At 40.6% G+C, this 23,237-nt stretch overlaps 1 protein-coding gene across 4 annotated transcripts in view; it reads left to right on the top strand.

The window, feature by feature from the left end:
* The window catches only part of ACSL3 (acyl-CoA synthetase long chain family member 3), a 67,558-nt gene that overhangs the window by 18,554 nt on the left and 25,767 nt on the right, over nt 1-23,237 (top strand). For all 4 annotated transcript variants that reach the window (XM_081329342.1, XM_081329343.1, XM_081329344.1 and 1 more), the window contains 4 exons: nt 6,134-6,232; nt 7,182-7,282; nt 8,656-9,086; nt 14,574-14,751. In XM_081329342.1, the coding sequence (XP_081185468.1) occupies nt 8,727-9,086; nt 14,574-14,751 (538 nt within the window). In that variant the 5' untranslated portion in view covers nt 6,134-6,232; nt 7,182-7,282; nt 8,656-8,726. The remainder of the gene's footprint in view (nt 1-6,133; nt 6,233-7,181; nt 7,283-8,655; nt 9,087-14,573; nt 14,752-23,237) is intronic.

The raw sequence follows: 23,237 nt of genomic DNA, 5'->3' as shown, positions 1-23,237 counted from the left end.
ATTCAGGGAAAAGAAACTACCGGTACCTTTCTTTCTTTCTTTCTTTCTTTCTTTCTTTCTTTCTTTCTTTCTTTCTTTCTTTCTTTCTTTCTTTCTTTCTTTCTTTCTTTCTTTCTTTCTCTCTCTCTCTCTCTCTCTCTCTTTCTTTCTTTCTTTCTTTCTTTCTTCTTCCCTCCCTCCCTCCTTTCTTCCTTCTCTTCCTTCCTTCCTTCTCTCTTTCTTCCTTCCTTCTCCCTTCCTTCCTTCCTTCTTTCTTTCTCTCTCTCTCTCTCTTCCTTGCTCCCTCCATCCTCCCTCCTTCCTTCCTTCCTTCTCTCTCTCTCTCCCCTACTTCCTTCCTAGTATACCGGTACTATTTGGTTCAGAATATTTTTTTTCTTGTTTTCCTGCTCTAAAAACTGGGTGCGTCTTATGGTCAGGTGCGTCTTATGGTCCGAAAAATACGGTATGTTTGTTTAGCAACTATTCAGAATTCAGATAGTACTGAATGAAGGACATTAGGAACCCTTCATGAATGTATAATCATTGCAGCATCCCTGCGATTGTGATAAAAATTCAGGCATTTGGCATTGTGCCGATCCTTAAACCTGCCTCTAGAAACCGCACAAAAACAGGTGGGCTCTTGTATGGTTTATGAAGCCAACAGGAATTACATTCTTTGAGCTAATAGATCACATGGGTCTTAGTTAATGAGCACAGAGACTTGCGACCAAAATTTTGGGCTCATTTGCGAATTGTAAGTTGAGGACTACCTACATTGAGATAATTAAAATCTTAAATCACTGTTACTACTTGAAGACTGGAAAGTGCCACCCATATAGCCAACAATATTACTTATTACAGATTGTTGGGGGCAATAAGCTGACTTTGGGGTTGCTCCTCTGTCCTAGTCCTATTAGATCTCTCAGCGGCTTTCGATACCATCGACCATGGTATCCTACTGCGGCGCTCAGGGGGCTGGGAGTGGGAGGCACCGTTTTACGGTGGTTCTCCTATCTCCTGGGCCGCTCGCAGTCGGTGTTGACGGGAGGGCAGAGATCCACCCCGAGGCCTCTCGTTTGTGGAGTTCCTCAGGGGTCGGTTCTCTCGCCCCTCCTGTTCAACATCTATATGAAGCCACTGGGCGAGGTCATTCGTGGTTTCGGGGTGGAGTATCATCAGTACGCTGATGATACCCAACTTTTTTTCTCCACCCCGAACCAACCCAGCGATGCCCTCGCCGTGATGTCCCGTTGCCTGGAGGCGGTCCAGGTCTGGATGGGGAGAAACAGGCTTCGTCTCAATCCTGCCAAGACTGAGTGGCTGTGCATATCGGCATCTCGGGCTAACCAAACTATTCCACCTTTAACGATGGGGGGTGAGGTGTTACCCCCCATTGATAGGGTTCGCAACTTGGGCGTCCTTCTGGACTCACGGCTCAATTTTGAAGATCATATAGGAGCCGTGACCAGGGGAGCTTTTGCCCAGGTTCGCCTGGTGCGCCAGTTGTGACCCTACCTGGACCGAGATGCCCTACGCACAGTCACTCATGCGCTCGTGACCTCCCGTTTAAACTATTGCAATGCTCTCTACATGGGGCTGCCCTTGAGGACCATTCGGAGACTACAACTGGTGCAGAATGCGGCCGCGCGAGTTGTGATGGAGGTCTCCCGATACTCCCATGTAACACCTGTACTCCGCGAGCTGCATTGGCTTCCGGTTGCCCTCCGGGTGAGATTCAAGGTGCTGGTGATGACCTATAAAGCCCTGAATGGCTTGGGTCCGGGATATTTGAGGGAACACCTGCTGCCAGCATCAAGTTCCCTTTGTCCAGTGTGCTCACACAGGGAGGGTCTTCTCAGGGTGCCGCCGGTAAAAGATTGCCACCGGATAACACCCAGGGGGAGGGCCTTCTCTGTGGGTGCGCCTGCCCTCTGGAACCAGCTGCCCGTGGAGCTCAGGACTGCCCCTGACCTGCGTTCATTCCGCCGGGACCTGAAGACTTGGCTCTTTGAGCTCTCCGGCCCAGGCTGAGAATTTTTAACTGGGGTTTTTATTTTCAGGGATAATTTAATCTTTTTAATTGTTTTTAAACTTTTGTATTTTGTATTGGTGTGATTTTAAAATGCCCTGTAAACCGCCCTGAGTCCTTCGGGAAAGGGCGGTATATAAATCTAATAAAATTAAATTAAATTTGTAATAATGCCGCTTGGGGGGGGCGAAAGCCCTAATAAGCAGGCATATACATAGGATGAAGGCTATTGCTAAGCACATTGATTTGTGCTTTAGATCTGGGGTGTCAAACTCAATTTCATTGAGGGCCACATCAGCATTGCGGTTGCCCTCAGGGGGCCGGGTGGGTATGGCCAGGGTGGGCGTGGCCTACTGGGTGGGCGTGGCTAGAGTGTGTATGGCCTACTGGGTGAGCATGGCCAGCTCTACATCGTTCGCATCAAGGGTGCCTATGGGGGCCTGGGCAGGAGTGGGACAGATCTGAGGGTCTCTGGTGGAAGGAGGGTCTCTGGGCCAGGGCCAAGGCAGTGGGGGCCGTTCCCTCACTGTTTCCAGGATGGCTTCCCGGGCCACATGAAGCCACTTCGCGGGCCGGATCCGGCCCCCGGGCCTTGTGTTTGACATGTCTGCTTTAGATTGTAAGCCGCCCTGAGTCTTTGGAGAAGGGCGGGATATAAATGGGATTAAAAAATATATATATTTTGTTTGCTCCTGATGATATGAAGTTCATTCAGATGCATTTTTGTGCAAAGGTGTCTATTTTTAACATGAAATGGAACTCTTATTTTTCTTCAGTCTCTCTCTCTCTCTCTCTCTCTCTCTCTCTCTCTCTCTCTCTCTCTCTCATAAATTGGAATACAATAGTTAAAAGATACAGTCATGTGAGTCATCCTACTGCGGATTTCTCTTAAGTCATGTTTGCCTTTCTGTACTAAGACATTAAGCTCATCTTTCTTATTTTCCATACTGGGAACATTAGACAATGAAGGTCAGGAACTTAATAAGCAAATATTCTGTTTGTTTATTTTTACTGAATGTTATAACAGTCTTCTTCCTAAATCTTTATCTTAGGTCCTTGGTTCAACCTTTTCATTTCAGTTCCCACAGATTTCAATTTGAAGCCCTCCTGATCAAAGTCATTATGCTTCACTAAGTCATTTTTATCAATTCTTATGAGAACAACCCACTTTAGGCCAGTAATCCATTATTTTAGAAGTGTTCCATTTCCCAATAGTCATTTGTAGGGGACTTTTTAAAAAACTCCCCAGTGAAATTCCTGTCAGCTCTCCCTATTTATTTATTGTGTGAGCTTGCATTCAGGAAATTGCTTCCACTTGTTCCTTCTGTAGTCTGCTGTAGCTTCTGCAGCAGGAAGCATTCACTTGATCATCTTATGGTAATGAGCATAAACCATGTTAGAATAATCAACTGTATTAATCCCTTTTAGCCCTAAATATTTTTTCAAAAGGGGTTTGTCATTTGGAGTTTACATGCCTTTCTAGAGAGGTATATTGTCATGTAGGCCTTATTTAGAAGTCTGTATTTTCTTGTTTTATTTTTTTTAATTTTAATTCCATTTATATCCCGGCCTTCTCCAAAGACTCAGGGCGGCTTACAAGCTTAGCAGTAGCCTTCATTCTATGTATATGCCTGCTTATTAGGGCTTTCACACACACCCCAAGCGGCATTATTACAAAGTCAGCTTAATTGCCCCCAACAATCTGGATCCTCATTTTACCTACCTCGGAAGGATGGAAGGCTGAGTCAACCTGAGTCAACCTTGAGCCTGGTGGGATGCGAACCTGCACTAATTGCAGGCAGCTGGTGTTACTTAAGGAGGCATTAGCCCACTGCTCCACCAAGGCTCTTGTTAAACTTGAAACAGTATGGGTAGTTGAAACAAGAGTTAAAAGGACATTAGAAAAGCATATAATAAAACCAACTTCTTCAGACATGAGGAACACCAAAAATTTACACCTTTAATGATTACAGTCGGTGTTTGTAAAGCTCTGGTTTGAATCAAGGCTGACTAAAGACATCTCTAAAAATAGGAGGTAACCACTGTGAAAAATGAAAGACAAGTGAGTAGACTGGTCCATTGAATCTCTTTGGTTTCTCTGGAGAGAATTGGAGATGGTCCACAAGTGTGCTAATGGCAACTCCTCATGAGGAAACTATAAAACAGCAGTCTTTTCTTTCACAAGTTTGAGTGCCAGGATCCAAGCAAGATGACAAATTTGCTCTCAGTAGTGGGTGGCACCTTTAATAAAGACACTAAGCCAGCCAAACTCATTTTCTAATCATGTTCAGAAATATTCAATTTAATCACTTTATAGATATTAGGGACCTTCAAAAGAGCAAGCTTAATTTAACACCTGGTATGTTTTACCTTCTTCAGTTTAATAAATTTTAAACAGAGACTTGAGGATTTAAAATAATGTGTAATTGGCAAAAAGAAAAAAAAATACTTAAGAAAGTTTTAAACAAATTGGGATAACCAGAGAGATTTGGAATATTGGTGATTTTTACTAAAAGATTTGAAAAACATGACTGTAATTTAATATAAAGCAAGTATATAATATATTTGTGGGAAATAATTGAAACAGATCTAAACTGTATCAGTTCCTGATACAGGTTGCAAATAAACCCTAGAGCAGGGGTGTCAAATTCTCAATGCCACATGACATGTCATGACATATCGTGACTTTTCCCCCCATTGCCGGCAATGGGGTAGGCGTGGTTTCAATATGACGCATCCGGCCCACGGGCTGGCAATTTGACATCCCTGCCCTAGAGGGAACTAAAGGACCAGGCTAAAAGACTTAAAATGGCTAAACCAACTATAACCCTTTCTTATCTCGAGGATTTTTTTCTTTGAAAAATTGGCTGAAGTATTAATATTGCAGAAAGGATAGAGATTTCAATGCAAGCATACATTTTTAGAAGATGATGAGAAAAACTTTTATCTGATATATACATGGAGTTTGAAGGCATGGAAAACAATAAAATTGAATTTACCAAAATGGGAATTCAAAAGACAAATAAACAAAAGATCTGGACATGGAACAGCTTCAACAAGAAATTCTTAACAATGCCTCTTTATGAAATCTACAAAGTAGGCTTTGAAGACTCCTTTAAATGCTAAAGAGTGATGAAAGATCAAATCCTGTGATGCTACAGGAATGATTTAAAGGTCAAGATTGTATAGAACAAAAGAAAGAATATAAAATTGGACTATTTGACTTGTGATAAACTATTTGATATTTCTGGAAATTTGTAATGGACTTTTTGCTGAATTAGTACTGAAAAGATGACAATTTTTGAACTGCATATAACTAAATGTTAAGCTATAGGAGAAGAGGTTTTTATTGTAACTTTAAAAGTTCTTGAAACTGATATTAGCTTATGGTTGATTGGAAAGTTGGAAGCCACTTCTTTATTAGTAGTGCCTTTGTTGCCTTTTCTCTTCTATTTTTCTTTTTTTTTGTTTTCTTTTTTCTGCATCTTCTGAACTTTTCTTTTTCTTTTAATTTAGTTTATATTCGTTTTTATTTTGAGTTAAACTGAGAACTAGTTCTGATCTCTAGAATCTGTATAGTTATGGCATAGAATTGAGAGCCAAATTTTGCTAGAACACCAGCTTCTCCTTCCATCAAATGTGACCTTGCAGTTTCAGATTTCTGAACATTCTCATTGATTGTGTGGGTTTAAAATGTTTAAAACCTTATACCTGCCACCTAGCAAACTGCAAGCAATTATGTACAATTTTATTGCAAACAGGACATTTTTTTCTCTCCTTGCAAATTCTTTCAGTTATATGGGTTATCCTACACTAATATTTTGCCTGTGATAGTTGCAACCTCTTTATCTTTGGACTGAAAACCAGTGTATTTCCTGATTTTGGTGTTTGTTCCAAGAATTCATCATTAACTTGTAATTAGTTTCATAACTTGCTTAATTATTAAGGTTAATTTTAAAATCTTAATATGAAATTGTCTGCTGTGTTGGTTATAATCAGGTAAATGTCAAAAGTAATTAGTATTAATAAAACTTTATAGATATTATTTTATTTCAATTTAGATAAAAAAATTAATTCTGTTATTTATTGGTTGCTTATTTTATTTTAACATTTTATTTTTAGGTTTGCTCAGTCATATTTGTGAACAAACCAATTGAGGCTGAAGTGTCTGGAAATTGTTTCCCCACTGATACCAGTCATAATAATGAGAAATCATTTAAGGTTTGTGTTGATACTTTGTGCTTTCTTTTAGTTAATTTATCTTCATTAGGTTATCCAATGAAAAGATGAACACATTCATTTATTTGATTTATATAACTGTCCATCTCAACAAGTGATTCTGGGCAGTATACATCATAAAACATAAAAACAATTACAACAATACAAAATAAAAATATATGGCACCAAGTAAAACTATTACTCTGATTGGTAATACAGCTAGGAAATGGGACTGTTAACACTCTCAGGATCCCAGACCTGGGCACATAACCAAGTCTTCACAGCCTTGCAAAAGGCCAGCAAGATTGGGATTGTTATTTTTTCTATTTTTTAATTAACAAATACATCTTTGAAGTGTAATAAGAGCTCATGTCTGCTGCTGAATGTTGTATGAAATAGCAATAAAGCAAGGTGGGAAGCATTTGGGAATGCCGGCAGATAATCAATATGGTATCACGTTCTACAGCAAAGAATATCCAGAATTCCCTTCCAGATTGACTCCCCAAATATGAAGCTGTGTACATTAAAAAGTCGTCTTATTTGCTCAGCATACTCAGATTCCAGAACAGTTCTCTTCCCTCATTTGTTAGAATGGTTGCCTCCTTGCCAATGTTTAGGAAGACCAATAAGACACAATTTAAAGTAATTTAAATTTAAAAACTTGAGAGGGGGAAAAAAGACCCTTTGCCTGCTCTCCAAAAACGACATAGTAAGTACATAGCATGTCTTTCTGAAAATGGTAATCTGCTACTTGGAGGAGGGGTATGTATGTGAGAGTATGCTATTATTCCCAAATAACTACAATTTTTACAATGGTCTTAAGACTGTTTCTTAACCTACTTTTATGCTATCAATTATTTATGCTATAAGTTATTTATAAATTCATCAGTTGAATTTATTTATATAAATTCATTGCCAGTTACTAATGCACTATTTTTTTACTTTCTTGCAGATATCACAGTAAACATTAATGCAAGTTCTAATGAAATTAACCAACATTTAAAGGATACATGATATAAAAATATGGTTTAATAAGCATGATGAACAAGTAAGGTGTGTTTTTTGTGATTAATATAATTTCTCAAAGATGAAAAATTTTTCTGGGTTAAGACAAGGTGTTTTTGAACCTATGGTACTAATAAGGCATTATTCATATTAATTTTATTTTATGGTTTTTGAAAGATTTTGCCATCTATTCAGTTGTTATATATGTGTGCATACAACATCCTAATACACTTTAAGACCATTATAATATTACAACATATTCTGACCTTTAGAATGAGGTAGCGTAGTATTTTTTCTAAATTAAAGTCATTGCCACATTTGAAAATATACTGAATGTCACAAGTTTGAGCATTTATTTCTTTGGACTTTTTTTTTAGAAGCCATGGAATATTGTGTAGCGTATATTATGGACTGATAACTAGGTGTAATAAGAAAAAAGCAAGATGAAAAATTTAGTCAGGATAGATCCAGGCAGTAACTTGTTCAGAATTCAGAAATCTTTGGTGAACTTAACAATTTAATTTGTACATTATGCTAAAGTAAGCTTTGCTAATTATTGGATGAATAACATTAGGGGATTTCACACAATATGTTAGGATGTTGTTTGGTATATACAGTATATTTTGCCTTAATATTTTGTATGAGCCCAGCCTCTGTGATTCATTCAATAAAATGATGATCCACTGAAATACTTTTTGTATTCCAATCTGCCAAATCTGAAATATAGTTCTTGTATTACATGAATGGAGAAAAAGTTAAGAAATGCCAAGGGGGTTGAGAAAAAAATCCATTCAATGAAAACACAGTTGCTCTGTATCTGAGGATTATAAACTTTTTTCATTATTTACATTAAGAAAATTTATATAAATTTAATTGATGAAGAAATAATTATATATTCACTTTCTCTCTATATATATATAAATAATGCATGAGCTCCACATATTATCTTCATTAGAGGACTGTAAAAAAGATAGCAATACAGGTTGATTTCAAAAATCATAAACCAGATCATAATATAAGATTATTTATGCTTTCCTTCCAAACAAAATTGGTCTTATTTGGAGCCAAAGTGCTCATCATATTTTGTCAGTTAATGGCTTCTAGTAACAAGTGGGAAGGAATATAAATGTGATGGAAGCAGGTAAGGACATTGCATAATCCCAATTATCCAATTCATTCATGAATCATAATCTAGTTTACAACTAGTACCAAATTCCTAAGGCTTAGTAAATACCTTCAATTCTCATATCTAATAACTCTTGAGATATTGGGTATCCAACATGTTGGCTTATTTAAGCAAATATAGAATAAAATACAACAGCTTTGCCTTGTCTTCCTTTCAGTTGCACTTCATAAAAATATATTTGTTTTATTAAATTCCTAGTATTATTATGTGACACTATACTTTGTTCCTGTTTCAGGTCGTTGTTGGTTTTTATGTGATACATAGGACTTGTCAGGTTCTTCTGAATAACTTGAAGAGTCTTCAAAGATGGATACAATGAAGTTAAAGCATGATATTAATCCACTTCTTCTTCATATTATGAACTTTGCTGTCTTAGTATACACATTTTTAACTTTTATTCCATGGTATTTATTTTCTGGATCAAAATATATCATAACCAAATCAAAGCAAATTAAAGCAAAACCAGTGAACAGCACACCTGGAAGTGCATATAGATCTGTTAATAGTTTGCATTGCTTAGCATCTGTATTATATCCTGAATGTGATACCCTTGATAAAGCTTTCAGATATGCTCGAAGTAAATTTAAGGACAAGAATCTCCTGGGGACAAGGGAAATATTACAAGAAGAAGATGAAATCCAGCCATCTGGAAAAGTTTTTAAAAAGGTACATAATGTCTATTTTTTATGGAAAGAGGGAAGTATTTATACTTTTATTCTCTATGACCTGGGAGCTCATTATCCTGCAGTTCAACTCCATCCATGGGACTTTGATACTCTAAAACAACTATAGAAGGTTAGTGAGGCAGAATTCACCTTTACCAAATCAATTTGGTAAATCAAATCAAAGATTTTCAGTTAAGCAACCTGCAAGTCCCTGAACTTCCAGTGAATCCCTTTTTAAAAACTGATGTCACATTTCTTACCTCCAGTTTGTTGGCACTGAGACCTATTTGAGAAAGAAATACATATTTTGCTAACAAATCAACAATTTCACTTTTGTGTTCTTGAAGAATTCTTGAGTTGCTGTGATTTGGATTTGATGATTTATTACCTTTTGTGTGGACTCTCAAGATTGGAAATGGGATAGATGAATTTCTTCTGAGATGTCCTGTACACAGAGCAGCACAGATGCATGTGTCTTAGAGACTCCACAGAGCTATTCCGTCACTGGGGATTGCTGCTGAATATGTTTTTATAATGCCCCTGCGGAACTGTGAAGGATAGTGTATTCATCCCAATGAAATTTTAGTTTTAAACTAGGCTAGTGGATCATGCATATTTGAGAAAAATCCATCAACTATAGGGTTGATAGACTGACTAGCACTATGCCAGATAGGCTGCCTAAGATCACTCCTGACATTTTCAAACTGAAATAGGTAGAGTCTCTCCAAAGAGAAACTTAAAGATTAGAGTTGGCTGTTAGCTCTTATTAACCAGTCTGATTTAAGATGGAGTCTGAAAACTAGTGGAGCCAGACCTACAAGGAAAAAAGAGTAAACAGAATTTACCGTATATACTTGAGTATAAGCCGAATTTTTCAGCCCACTTTTTGGGCTGAAAAATTCCACTTCGGCTTATACTCCAGTCAACAAAAAAAACTTACCGAGGACTTGTGCGCGGCCGAGGCTTTGGTGCTTCCGGGATCGCCCGCACCTCTCCCAAGCCACCGCCGTCCGAGACCTGCCGAAGTTTGGGGAGGTTTGGGGAGGTGCGCGCGCACCTCCCCAAACTCCGCGCCTTGCCTGCCTGCTTCTTTCCGCAGCGGAAAGAAGCAGGCAGGCAGGGCGCGGAGGAACGGAGACTTGCCGACGTTTGGGGAGGTTTGGGCGCCTCCCCAAACCTCGGCAGGTCTCCGTTCCTCCGCGCAGACCTGCCGACGTTTGGGGAGGTTTGGGCGCCTCCCCAAACCTCCCCAAACGTCGGCAGGTCTCCGTTCCTCCTGCCGACCTTTGGGGAGGTTTGGGCGCCTCCCCAAACCTCGGCAGGTCTCCGTTCCTCCTGCCGACCTTTGGGGAGGTTTGGGCGCCTCCCCAAACCTCGGCAGGTCTCCGTTCCTCCTGCCGACCTTTGGGGAGGTTTGGGCGCCTCCCCAAACCTCCCCAGGTCTCCGTTCCTCCTGCCGACCTTTGGGGAGGTTTGGGCGCCTCCCCAAACCTCGGCAGGTCTCCGTTCCTCCTGCCGACCTTTGGGGAGGTTTGGGCGCCTCCCCAAACCTCGGCAGGTCTCCGTTCCTGTTTGGGGAGGTTTGGGCGCCTCCCCAAACCTCCCCAAACCTCGGCAGGTCTCCGTTCCTCCGCGCAGACCTGCCGACCTTTGGGGAGGTTTGGGCGCCTCCCCAAACGTCCCCAAACCTCGGCAGGTCTCCGTTCCTGTTTGGGGAGGTTTGGGCGCCTCCCCAAACCTCCCCAAACCTCGGCAGGTCTCCGTTCCTCCGCGCAGACCTGCCGACCTTTGGGGAGGTTTGGGCGCCTCCCCAAACCTCGGCAGGTCTCCGTTCCTGTTTGGGGAGGTTTGGGCGCCTCCCCAAACCTCGGCAGGTCTCCGTTCCTCCGCGCAGACCTGCCGACCTTTGGGGAGGTTTGGGCGCCTCCCCAAACGTCCCCAAACCTCGGCAGGTCTCCGTTCCTGTTTGGGGAGGTTTGGGCGCCTCCCCAAACCTCCCCAAACCTCGGCAGGTCTCCGTTCCTCCGCGCAGACCTGCCGACCTTTGGGGAGGTTTGGGCGCCTCCCCAAACGTCCCCAAACCTCGGCAGGTCTCCGTTCCTGTTTGGGGAGGTTTGGGCGCCTCCCCAAACGTCCCCAAACCTCGGCAGGTCTCCGTTCCTCCGCGCAGACCTGCCGACCTTTGGGGAGGTTTGGGCGCCTCCCCAAACCTCCCCAAACCTCGGCAGGTCTCCGTTCTTCCTGCCGACCTTTGGGGAGGTTTGGGCGCCTCCCCAAACCTCCCCAAACGTCGGCAGGTCTGCGCGGAGGAACGGAGACCTGCCGAGGTTTGGGGAGGTTTGGGGAGGCGCCCAAACCTCCCCAAACAGGAACGGAGACCTGCCGAGGTTTGGGGAGGTTTGGGGAGGCGCCCAAACCTCCCCAAAGGTCGGCAGGTCTGCGCGGAGGAACGGAGACCTGCCGAGGTTTGGGGAGGTTTGGGGAGGCGCCCAAACCTCCCCAAACAGGAACGGAGACCTGCCGAGGTTTGGGGACGTTTGGGGAGGCGCCCAAACCTCCCCAAAGGTCGGCAGGTCTGCGCGGAGGAACGGAGACCTGCCGAGGTTTGGGGAGGTTTGGGGAGGCGCCCAAACCTCCCCAAACAGGAACGGAGACCTGCCGAGGTTTGGGGAGGTTTGGGGAGGCGCCCAAACCTCCCCAAACGTCGGCAGGTCTGCGCGGAGGAACGGAGACCTGCCGAGGTTTGGGGAGGTTTGGGGAGGCGCCCAAACCTCCCCAAACAGGAACGGAGACCTGCCGAGGTTTGGGGACGTTTGGGGAGGCGCCCAAACCTCCCCAAAGGTCGGCAGGTCTGCGCGGAGGAACGGAGACCTGCCGAGGTTTGGGGAGGCGCCCAAACCTCCCCAAAGGTCGGCAGGAGGAACGGAGACTTGCCGAGGTTTGGGGAGGTTTGGGGAGGCGCCCAAACCTCCCCAAAGGTCGGCAGGAGGAACGGAGACCTGCCGAGGTTTGGGGAGGTTTGGGGAGGCGCCCAAACCTCCCCAAAGGTCGGCAGGAGGAACGGAGACCTGCCGAGGTTTGGGGAGGTTTGGGGAGGCGCCCAAACCTCCCCAAAGGTCGGCAGGAGGAACGGAGACCTGCCGACGAGCCGCGGCCACACAGGGTATTCCTGTGTATTCAGGCTTGCAGAACGGCGGATCGGCTTATACTCGAGTCAATAACTTTTTCCAGTTTTGGGGGGTGAAATTGGGGGTCTCGGCTTATACTCGAGTCGGCTTATACTCAAGTATATACGGTAATCAAATAGGTCTGGCCCACACAAAACCAGAACCTGTGCTTAACTGTGAGGCAGCTTTTTGCGGCAGTTACAAAATGTATGTTTTATAGTTAGTTACAAGTTAGTTATAATACTTATGTTTTATAACTAACTTGTAACTAACTATAAAACATGTCTTATAACTAACTTGTGCTTGCTTTATGTTTAACATGTTTTATAGCTAAGTTTAAAATAAAATTTAAAATTAATATGTTAGAATGCATGAAAAATTAAGAAGTTAACAATACATGAGAAGGCCTATGAAAGAATAAAAACATTTTTCTGCTGACGATAATAAAGTAGGCTTCGGATGTGCCTCATTGGGAAGAATGACCAATATAAACATAGTGTATATAATCATAATCATGATAGTAAAGTTGGAAGGAACCTTGGGGGTCATCTAGTCCAACCCCCTGCTCAGGCAGGAAACCCTATACCATTTCAGACAAATGGCTCTCCAGTCTCTTCTTAAAAACCTCCAGTGTTGGAGCATTCACAGCTTCTGGAGGCAGGTTGTTCCACTGGTTAATTGTTCTGTCAGGAAGTTTCTCCTTAGTTCTAGGTTGCTTCTCTCCTTGACCAGCTTCCATCTGTTGCTTCTTGTTCTGCTTTCAGGTGCTTTGGAAAATAGCCTGACTCCCTCTTCTTTGTGGTAGCCCCTGAGATATTGGAACACTGCTATCATGTCACCCCTCACTCTTCTATTCGTTAAACTAGACATACCCAATTCCAGCAGCTGTTCCTTATATGTGTTAGCCTCCAGACCTCTAATCATCTTTGTTGCTCTTCTCTGTACTATTTCCAGAGTCAACATCTTTTTTACATTTATGTTTATATATTATGTCTAGTTTATGATTCAATAGTGTTAAAATTGTGTTGAAGAATTTTAAAACAATGTGTTTCTGATATGGATTAAAAATAAAGTTATCTGAATAAAATTGGAATTTGTGCCACTAGATTGATCTGACAGTGAATTTAAATCTTGCTGCAAATAGGTTTATTGTTTGTAAATGAATAATACTGCTCAAATGATATTTAATGCAATTATTAATCTAAATGATATAGCAAGTAGCATACACTAGAGGGCACAATTTATCTCTTTATCCTTTTCAAAAGCTTAAAAGTACATGGATTGCTGTTTTATATATGTTTTATATATGTCCGTGCATATGTTAGACCAGCATATTAAATACTGCATTTAAAAGCTGGTTGGCTCTGTTATGCCTAGCTGCCTCTCTCTCAGTTGGTGCTTTGATACTAAAAGAGGAAGAATAAATTTAAAGGGTAGATGGCAAGGGCTCTGCCTGGATATAAAGCAACAATACAGTTATCTTATGCAATAGCTCCAGTTGCCTTAGTCTCTTTTTCTGGAAAAATAGATGATGCCAAAGGGAGGGGTGGTTTAAAAATCAAATATTCAATCAGTTTTTACATTTCAAATAACCTGTTTAAGTCATTGAACAATCCATTTCATTTCATATCTAAATTACCATCATTAATAATGCATGCTTTTTTATTTTTTTGAACCTGCAACATTGAAATGGAGAGGGTCATACAGAAGAAGAATCTGGACAGATAGCAAAATTTAGATTTTCTGTATCTTATCTACTGCAGTTAGGTACAATATATCTACTGAAGAAAACTGCACAGACAACTAGCTGTGATGGGCTATGTGATAGGTTTAAAATACATAGAAGTTGTATTTAAGTCAAACAAAACTTACAGATTATATAGCTACAGTATGCTAGATTGTGTCAGTAAAGAGTGTACTACACTTAGGGATGGACTATGGAAATGTTACTAAATATTTGCCGTTCTTAAGTAGTCCAAATAGATAATTACCTATATACCGGTATGTTATTTTCGTACTTCATAATTTAAAGGTGAAAGATATCTTACTAAAAATAAGGGTATGTCCAATTGATTTCTTTTTCTACATATTTTTAAAAATTATATTAACAGTTTTAATTATGTAAGTTGCTTTCTGGTGCATTTTCAACACAGGTAAAGTTTACCCCCTTGAATTAAGTTTTGATAAAGAAGAACAAACATGGGAATGAATAAAAGGCAAGAAGAAGAAGGGCACAGGATACAGGATACATAATTACAGAACATAATTGTATGTGTCTGTGTGTATAGTTTCTATATTTAAAAAGTTTATAATTTTTTCAGGTTATACTTGGCGAATATCACTGGCTATCATATGATGATGTTTTTAAAAAAGCTAAAGCTTTTGGTGATGGATTAGTAATGCTGGGCCAACAACCAAAGACCAACATTGCCATTTTCTGTGAAACTAGAGCAGAATGGATGATTGTAGCACAAGCTTGCTTCATGAACAACTTCCAGCGTAAGTACAGTATCAGTCTTTGGTTTTTTTCTTCTGTGCTTCTGTTTGTATGCTTGTTTAACTTACTTATCCAGGCATTCAAAAAGAATCTACAATTTGGAGAAATACCCATCTGGGAATTCTGGGAGCTGTAGTTCCAACCTACCTAAAATAGGAGGATTGGCCTGTCATCCGTAACATTACTGGCAAATACAGGTAGTCCTCAACTTACAACAGTTTATTTAGTGACCATTCAAAGTTACAACGACACTTAAAAAAAGTGACTTATGACCATTCCTTGGCAACTGACACATAACTATGACAGTTCCAGTGTCCTGGATCATGTGATCACCTTTTAAGACAAAGTAATTGGGGAAGCCAGATTCACTGAACATGTTACTAATTTAAGAACTACAGTGATTCACTTAACAAATGTGGCAAGAAAATTAATAAAATGGGGCAAAACTCACTTAACAAATGTTTCACTTAGCAACATAAAATTGGGGTCAATTGTGGTTGTAACTCAAAGACTAATTGTAGTCATATTGTCAGGGCTTTTTTTCTCAGAGAACGCTCAGAACGGTGTTACGGCACCTTTTTTTTTGCAAAAAAACCACAAACCTCCCTCTGAAAGCCTATTGCAGGGCTAGGCAATCTTGGCCCTTTTTTATGACTCGTGGACTTCAACTCCCAGAAATCCTGAGCCAGCCATGCTGAGGGGAAAGGGAGAGGTTTCCAAGCTGAGCCATGCTGGCTCAGGAATTCTGGGAGTTGAAGTCCTTGAGTCATAAAAGAGCCTGCACTAGAGGAGGACATTAAAATTATTTACAGGGTTACTTCTTTGGGAACTAAACTTTTAAAATCTAAAACAGCTAATTCAAAAAAGCCAACAGGAAAGAACCTCACAGTTTTCATCTGCTTCTGTCTTTTGGAAGGTAAAATTAGATAACAAAATAATCTATTTCTTATGTTAACATCTCTGCAATGAAATCAATAAAGGTAACAGGAAAGAAATGAGAAACATTTTTCTCAATGTAATATGTCTAATTTAGCTGATACTAGAAAAAAATAGTTATCTTTTGTACATACTCTTGAAAACTATTTTGAATCTAACCATCTATTACAACTAAACCACTTTAAATTAAACAATTCTTAAGAATGAAATATTCTTAATTTGGACTTTACTCTTACTGTTTGGACTGTTGTTTGTTTTGAAAAATAGATTATTTAGAATCTAGTTATGTTACACTTCAGTCTTTAAATAATTAACCTAGTATATACATAACAATATATGATGTTTTCCACGGTGAGCTTAACATCAATAACAACATTTATTAAAAAGGCTAAAATAATTTCTGGTGGTATTATCTGTACATTAAAATTTTGTTTAGTCACAATCTTTCACTTTTCACATTCTGGAAAAGCAGTGGTCATGTATCCTAGCAAAAGATATTACATATGTGCATAAGCGTAGTCAGTAGCATATGCCATTTAAAAATATCAAACATGCAAAGAAACAAAAATAAGTCCAAAATATCTGTATTACATCCCAAAATGCCAACTTTGCAACCAATATTTCTCATCCATAATTATGGCACCCTAAAGATACCTGCATACATGCAAATGCTTCTCTGGGATCAGTAACGCAGCAGGGATTGCTTTTTCCTTCCAGTAACAGATTGCTGGGAAATACTAAACATGGCCTTAAGAATTCCAATGTTTGTTACAAATTTTTCTGGATGTGGTTGGAAAGAGGCCTAGAAATGCCAGCACAAATACATCACACTTGCTGAACGTGTACACGCAACTAATTACAATCTTCAATTACATGTGATATAGCCAGGGCTTTTTTCCCCAGAGAACGCTCAGAACGTCGTTCCAGCAACTTTTTTTGCACACACACACACAAAAAAAGCGCTGAAGGAAACTGTTCCGGAGAGCCAAATTCTCCTCAGGTAGCCAGGTTGCAGAGCAGCAGAATGCATCACAGCGACAGGCCTTCAGATGGCTCAAATAGAAGGAAATGCAATCCGTACAGGCTAATTTAAAAGTGGGAGGGTAAGAAGGGCCGAGTGTGAACAGGTTGCTTAGCAACCTGCTTAAATAGTCTCTGTAAATTTCAGCTCCCGGTGCCTTGCCTTTTTTAAGCTGGGAAGTTGAAAAAAAGGCTAAAAAGAAAGCAATAGAGTGCTATCAAGGAAAATGTATAGATATAGCCAGCAGATGTTTAGGGAACCTCTATATTTCATACACTGTTCGAATTTTGTTTTAATGCTATGATGATACAGAATCAAATGTAGTCAGTCTTTTTTTTAATCCCAAAGCATATGTTCATTAAATACAGTATAACAAAGTTTTGGATGATGGAATTATTTTTTATCTAAGGATAACAGCTCTTAAATCTGTTATTTTGTTTTATTTTTGCACAAAAAATTGTATAATTTGCATTTGCATTCATTTTATTTTTAAGTAATAAAATCACCACCACTACCCTGAAAGTCATGTTGCCTAGTGCCTCCATGGCTTACCATGACCACGAACTCCAACACTGTAGATGCTCCTCTAGTCACCAAATCATTGATTAGCCCACCAGCATTCCTTTGCAGACCACAAAGATTTTTAATTTATCAGTGTGGGCCTTTCCCTTCTACAAGTTGCACAGACCTCTTCTAGATTTTCCTCTTGCCTTTCCGAGTTAACTCCTTGGTCTGTCATTGAGCAAGAATTGACTTTGTAGGGAAGCATATTATCATTTGATGTATATTTAACATATGTTCTACCTTTATTTACCGATTAAATAATATTTGTATGCAATCCACATGGCGGGGTTTGGGGCAACTTACAATATTTTTAAAATCATAAGATTAAAACATAAAAGCAGGGCTTTTTTTCTCATAGAACGCTTGGAATGGCGTTCTGGCACCTTTTTTTGCACAAAAAAAAAGCTTTTGCACAAACTATGCTACTTCCTCTATTGGCTTTCAAAAGCCTATTGGCTTTCAAAAGCCAATATGAATTGCTGCTGAGCGTGCCAAAAGACCTGGCCGGCAAACGTTGCACTGGCAAGTTGTCTGCAGCGAAGGCGAGTTGGCAGGAACTTTGCATCCCTCCCTGCTGCCCAACTACACCATCTCAACTAGGTAAGTAAGAGAGGACAAGGAGTGGGAGGTGGGTTGTGCGCAGTCCATGTGCACTCCTTCCTTGTGCTCACCCGTGTCAGCCAGGCTGGTGGCCTACCTGGTGCTGGACCTGTGCCTTGGACCTGTGCCTAAGTGGCCGCTCTGCATCACTTGGCCCACACAGTCTCCGCCGCCCATCCCGTGCAGCCCCGCCATATAGAGCAGCCCCCGCTGCTCCCACAGCACCAGCCGCGCCAGCCCCAGGGGGCAGCCTGCCACCAACACCCCTCGCACCCGTGACTGCAGCAACGCCGCCCCCCCCGCCTCCTGCGCCTGCCAAGATGAGAGTTCCAGCACCTTTTTTTTTTTTAGAAAAAAAGCACTGCATATTGTTGTTGTTATTTAGGAAGATAAACTTTAAGAGAAATAAAGGAAATCTAGATAGCCTTTTTGCAATTTCTTTTCTGAATTCTGATCTCTGTTTTTAGCAAAAGGAAAAAGTAACTTGAAGAGCGTTTTGTTTTTAATCTAGTATTCTTCCAGATCTGGCACCATATAAAGAAAGCAGAAAAAAATATAATGGGGAAAAATGAGGTTGGTTGAATAATAATCATTGGAAAATCCCAGTTCCGTTTTTACAGTAATTCAGATTACCTAATTCTGGGCTTTTCAACTTTTTCACCCATTGTACCACTTTTAGGATATGGCAACATCCGTGTACCACCAGTTGCCTAGCAAGGTGTCAAAAACTTGATGACCAAAAAAAAAGAAAAAAGTGATGAAGTCCAGGTAGTTCGTTTAGTGACTGTTTGAAGTTACAATGGCACTGAAAAAAGTGCCCCCCCAAGCCACAGCCGAGCAAGACACCTGCCTGCCTGCCCGCCCGGCGGCGCTCTTCCTCCTGTCTGAGGTTTTCATTGTTGTGAGCATTTCTGTTGAGGATTGGCAGCAGGGGTGGGGTGGGGGTGTGTGTGGTTTTTATTTCCCCCATCTGCTGGGTGGTTTCACCCGGTTTTGGTCACTTCACATGACCCTGGGACACTGTGACCATCATAAATATGAATCAGTTGCCAAGCATCTGAATGTAAATCACAAGACCCTGGAGATGCTGCAATATTCCAGCTGATCGGCGCTTCTTCTTGGCTCAGCAGAAGCGTCAGGATCAGCACCGGGCTTCAGCTGGAGCCTGGCGCTGATCCTGGCACTTCCGCTGAGCCCTGACAGCCCTGCAGCTCTAGCCATCCGGGTTGTGTAGTGCTGCTACCAGTTCAGCTCATTCCCCTCCCCCACTACCACTTTTCTAGGATGGTCGCGTACCACCTGCCATGTGCGTACCCGTACCACTGGTTGAAAAGCCCTGACCTAATTAATAGATAGGCAACCTTCTATCTTGGAGCGGCACTGGGTTATAAGAATTAAGAATTCTGGAAAGTAGAGTAAGCCTTCAAAGGAGTACTTCACAAATTGTAACCTTTATGAAGAAACAGATATCACTTCTTCCTTCTTCCCATATATACTTTCTGGAATGCCATTCTTATTTTCAGGGTCCTACATGGTTTAAGACTGCAGTCTTCTGCCCACTTCTGGGATAATAATCTTTATTAAATCCCAGTTACTTTGGAATAAGGATTATATACAATATAGTAATTTGACTGTGAGCATAGTTTGGTATAATAGTGAAAGATACTGAACTATAAGCTGGGAGATCTTTCTAAAGCCCGGGAGCCAGCTGAGTGACTTTGGGCTAGTTTTTCTCTCACCCCTCCAAAAGAATTGCCAGGACAAATGTATGGATTTGTCCATTAGTCACATGGAGTCAAGACTGATTCAAAGACACACATACACGTATAGTTTGTCTGTAGTAAATTATCAACTCTGGACATGATATTTTTAATTTGTTTATGAAGGTTCTTATAATTTAGAAGCTTGTAGCTCCAGCTGTGTTTTAATTAAGTAAATTGATTTAGTCTGCAAGTGTTTCAATAGCAAAAAATTTGGACTTTGTACATGTTGAGTTAAAGAGGAATAAGGTAGTTTGATTGTAATGTGGCTTAATACAGAATAACATCCTCGTCCACAGTAATATTTCTGTGGTAAAACTCCATCCAAATAGTTCAGTTGTGAAGTATGGACAGAAATTAATAGTGAACTTGTAATCTCAAACAGAGGGAGAAAAAGACTTGTTTACTCTGATCTGTTTCTGACAGAATGTATAACCATGGGTTGATGCTGTATAAAGTCTGATACGTGCTCCCATATTCCTCTTCTTGTACTTCAATAAGTGAAATACTTAGTTTAGGATTTTGACTCAGGAGAGACAGCTGTAGTTATGTCAGCCCTCCCAGGTAAACCAGACAGGAAATAGAACTAGATGAACTAATTCCACTTTATTGCAAGGCTGCATTAAACAGAATCTTGCAAGTCTGAAAGTATTAACTTCCCACCACCATTTATAACTGCTTGATCTGTCAGGGTAGGTCCTTCCTAACTGTTAAATTGTTTCTTAGGCAGCATCTGGGTGAGATTCAAGGTGCTGGTGATGACCTATAAAGCCCTAAATGGCTTGGGTCCGGGATATCTGAGGGAACACCTGCTGCCGGCATCAAGCTCCCTTCGTCCAGTGCGCTCCCACAGGGAGGGTCTTCTCAGGGTGCCACCGGTAAGAGATTGCCGGCGGACGACACCCAGGGATAGGGCCTTCTCAGTGGGTGCGCCTGCCCTTTGGAACCAGCTGCCAGTGGAGCTTAGGACTGCCCCCGACCTCCGTTCATTCCGCCGGGACCTGAAGACCTGGCTCTTCGAGCTCTCTGGCCCAGGCTGAAAATTTTAATTTTAGTTTTAATTTTAATTTTAACGGGTTTTACTTATGCAGGGACGAATATAATTTTTTTAATCTGTTTTTAACTTTTGTATTTTTGCTTTTAATCACCCTGTAAACCGCCCTGAGTCCTTCGGGAAAGGGCGGTATATAAATGTAATAAAATAAATAAATAAATCTCTTTGATCTTATCCCCAAGGTCATCCACACAGTCCAGTACAAGTTAGGAATTGAAATATATAATTATTCCCTTTATTTGGAAATTAATATTTTGCTTAAACTAGCCTAGTATATTTGTTCAGGGACATTGCAGACCCTACAGTGAATTCCATTGGAAGTTACTGTGTTGGATCAGTGTCAGTTATAAAGAAAATCCTCAGAGAGTTAATAAGGAAATGACAGCTAAGAAAGAAATCAAAGTATTTTAATAATAATATATATTTCTTACGAGGAAATTTGGCAAGTTTCTGTCTTCAGTAAATGTAACTTTTCAAAAAGAGGATTCTGTTTACAGTGTGATAATGTATAATGAAAGAATGAAACATCTGGTATAGAAATGTTTGCAATTATGATTTGAGTGGGGTAACAAGAGAGATAGTATTTAACTGGACATTTGAAGTTCCTGAGACGTGCTTCAGCTCACAGCATGACGCAGCATTTGTGATCCCAAATTAATGAACTTGGCTGACTTACTTGCTGGCAGATGGAAGCATTGTCGTACACTTTTCACGTAGACATCTTTTTAAAGTCAGAATTGACCAGTGAAATACAATGAATTAAAAATTATTTAAGTTTACACAATAAATATGCTTGCTATTACAATGCTTGTTAGTTGCTAATTTTTAAAATTCTGGCTTATTTTTAGCATAAAATAGCACAAAATAGTATCATATTGTTAAACATACCTCGATATTTTGAGAGAATTATATACGCATCGGTACTGAAAAACCTCTGGTCTCGGCGACCAACCCAGATTGGATCCTGGTACTGAATTTTGTTTGAGAATTCTGTTGGTGTACAATATATTTGTTTTATTCAAACTTTATAATAAATGGAAATATAGCATCCACACTCTCCATTCATATCCTTTGTAAACATGCACAGGTTGTCCTTCTCTTATGACCACCATTTAGTGATCATTCAAAGTTCTGATGGTACTGAAAAAAGTGACTGACAGCTGGCCCTCGTACTTACAATTATTGCAGCATCCCCATGGTCATGTGCTCGTCATCTGGGCACACGGCAGCTGGCTTGCACTTATGTAATTGCAGTGTCCTGCAGTGATGTGATTGCTTTTTGTAAACTTCCAACAACTTCCAACTTCCGACAAGCAAAGTCAACTTACCTCCTATCGGCATCCCCATTGACTTTGCAGTCATGTGATATCTTGCTTAATGATCACAGGTGGTTTGCTTTATGACCATGGTAAAAAAGATTTTAAAATTGGGTGTGTTCGTGTGATGCCCCACTTAATGACGCACTATGTTAGAAAGTTGAGGACTATATGTATCTAATGTTATAATTTCAAGATTGATAACCATTTAGTTGTTGACCTGATTATATATTTCTGCAGCCAACTTTAAAATAATATTGAGCATAATAAATTTTGCTGTCACAACTTAAATACCTCTCTTCTGATGCTATGCAAACTTAAATAGCTCTCTTCTGATGCTATGCATAGTTTTTCTATGGGTTTTCTTTTTAACTTGAATCACTGCTAGAAAACATCAAATATTAACCTACAGATATTGTTCCTTGTTATTTTTATTTATGACACGTGTGCATGAAAAAGGCTTATGCGCAGTGCTAAGTACGGTAGCAACTCAGTAGACCAGACTCTTCAAAAATTTGGATTCCAACTGGTATAGCTTGTCTTGCCTCTTTTGTTCCATAACTTCATTGGGCCATGAACTTCATTTTGTTTATATAGTTACTTAAGAGATTGGGGTTGTGTTTTTTTTTGCTATAGCTTGCTGAGAGCTGGCTAGGAAAGTTTTATGTTTCGTAATAGGGGTCACTGGAATAAGCACAAGCAGCACATGGAAACTAACAATTTTTGTACTTTTTCCTACCAAATTAAAGAAATGTGAATTTGCTTTGCAACAATTTGGAATTGTATTCTGTACAAAATATACCTCCTGCTCCAACTCCTTGTTTCCAAAATAAATACTGTAGTTTTGTCATTAATCTGGAAGAAGTGACTTTTGAAAATACATTTTTCCTAACATTCTACCGATGTTCTTGGAGAATAAATGAATGGTGGTCTGGTGATGATGTGTACTGGTAGTGCTACTGGCCAAGCAATTGAAAGAGGAATAAGAAAGATCATCATTTCCATCATTATAGGTTTATGTCCGTAATGAAGCCTGCTGGTTATGGTTGCAAATCATGACAGTCATTAAGCAAGGTGCTCACATGATTGCCTTGCTTAATGACCCCCCATTCCTGCTCTCAATGCAGTTGTTGCACAGTTACACAGGCTGCCTTGGGTGCAGGAGGGAGCCTAATGCAGACCGAGGCCCATACTGCAGTACCTCCTCACTTCCACACATGGCCTGACCTCTGCTTCC

This window comes from Vipera berus (genome assembly GCF_964194415.1).
Source record: "Vipera berus genome assembly, chromosome: 5".
NCBI lineage: Eukaryota > Metazoa > Chordata > Lepidosauria > Squamata > Viperidae > Vipera > Vipera berus.
This window is presented reverse-complemented; position numbering and strand designations above follow the sequence as displayed.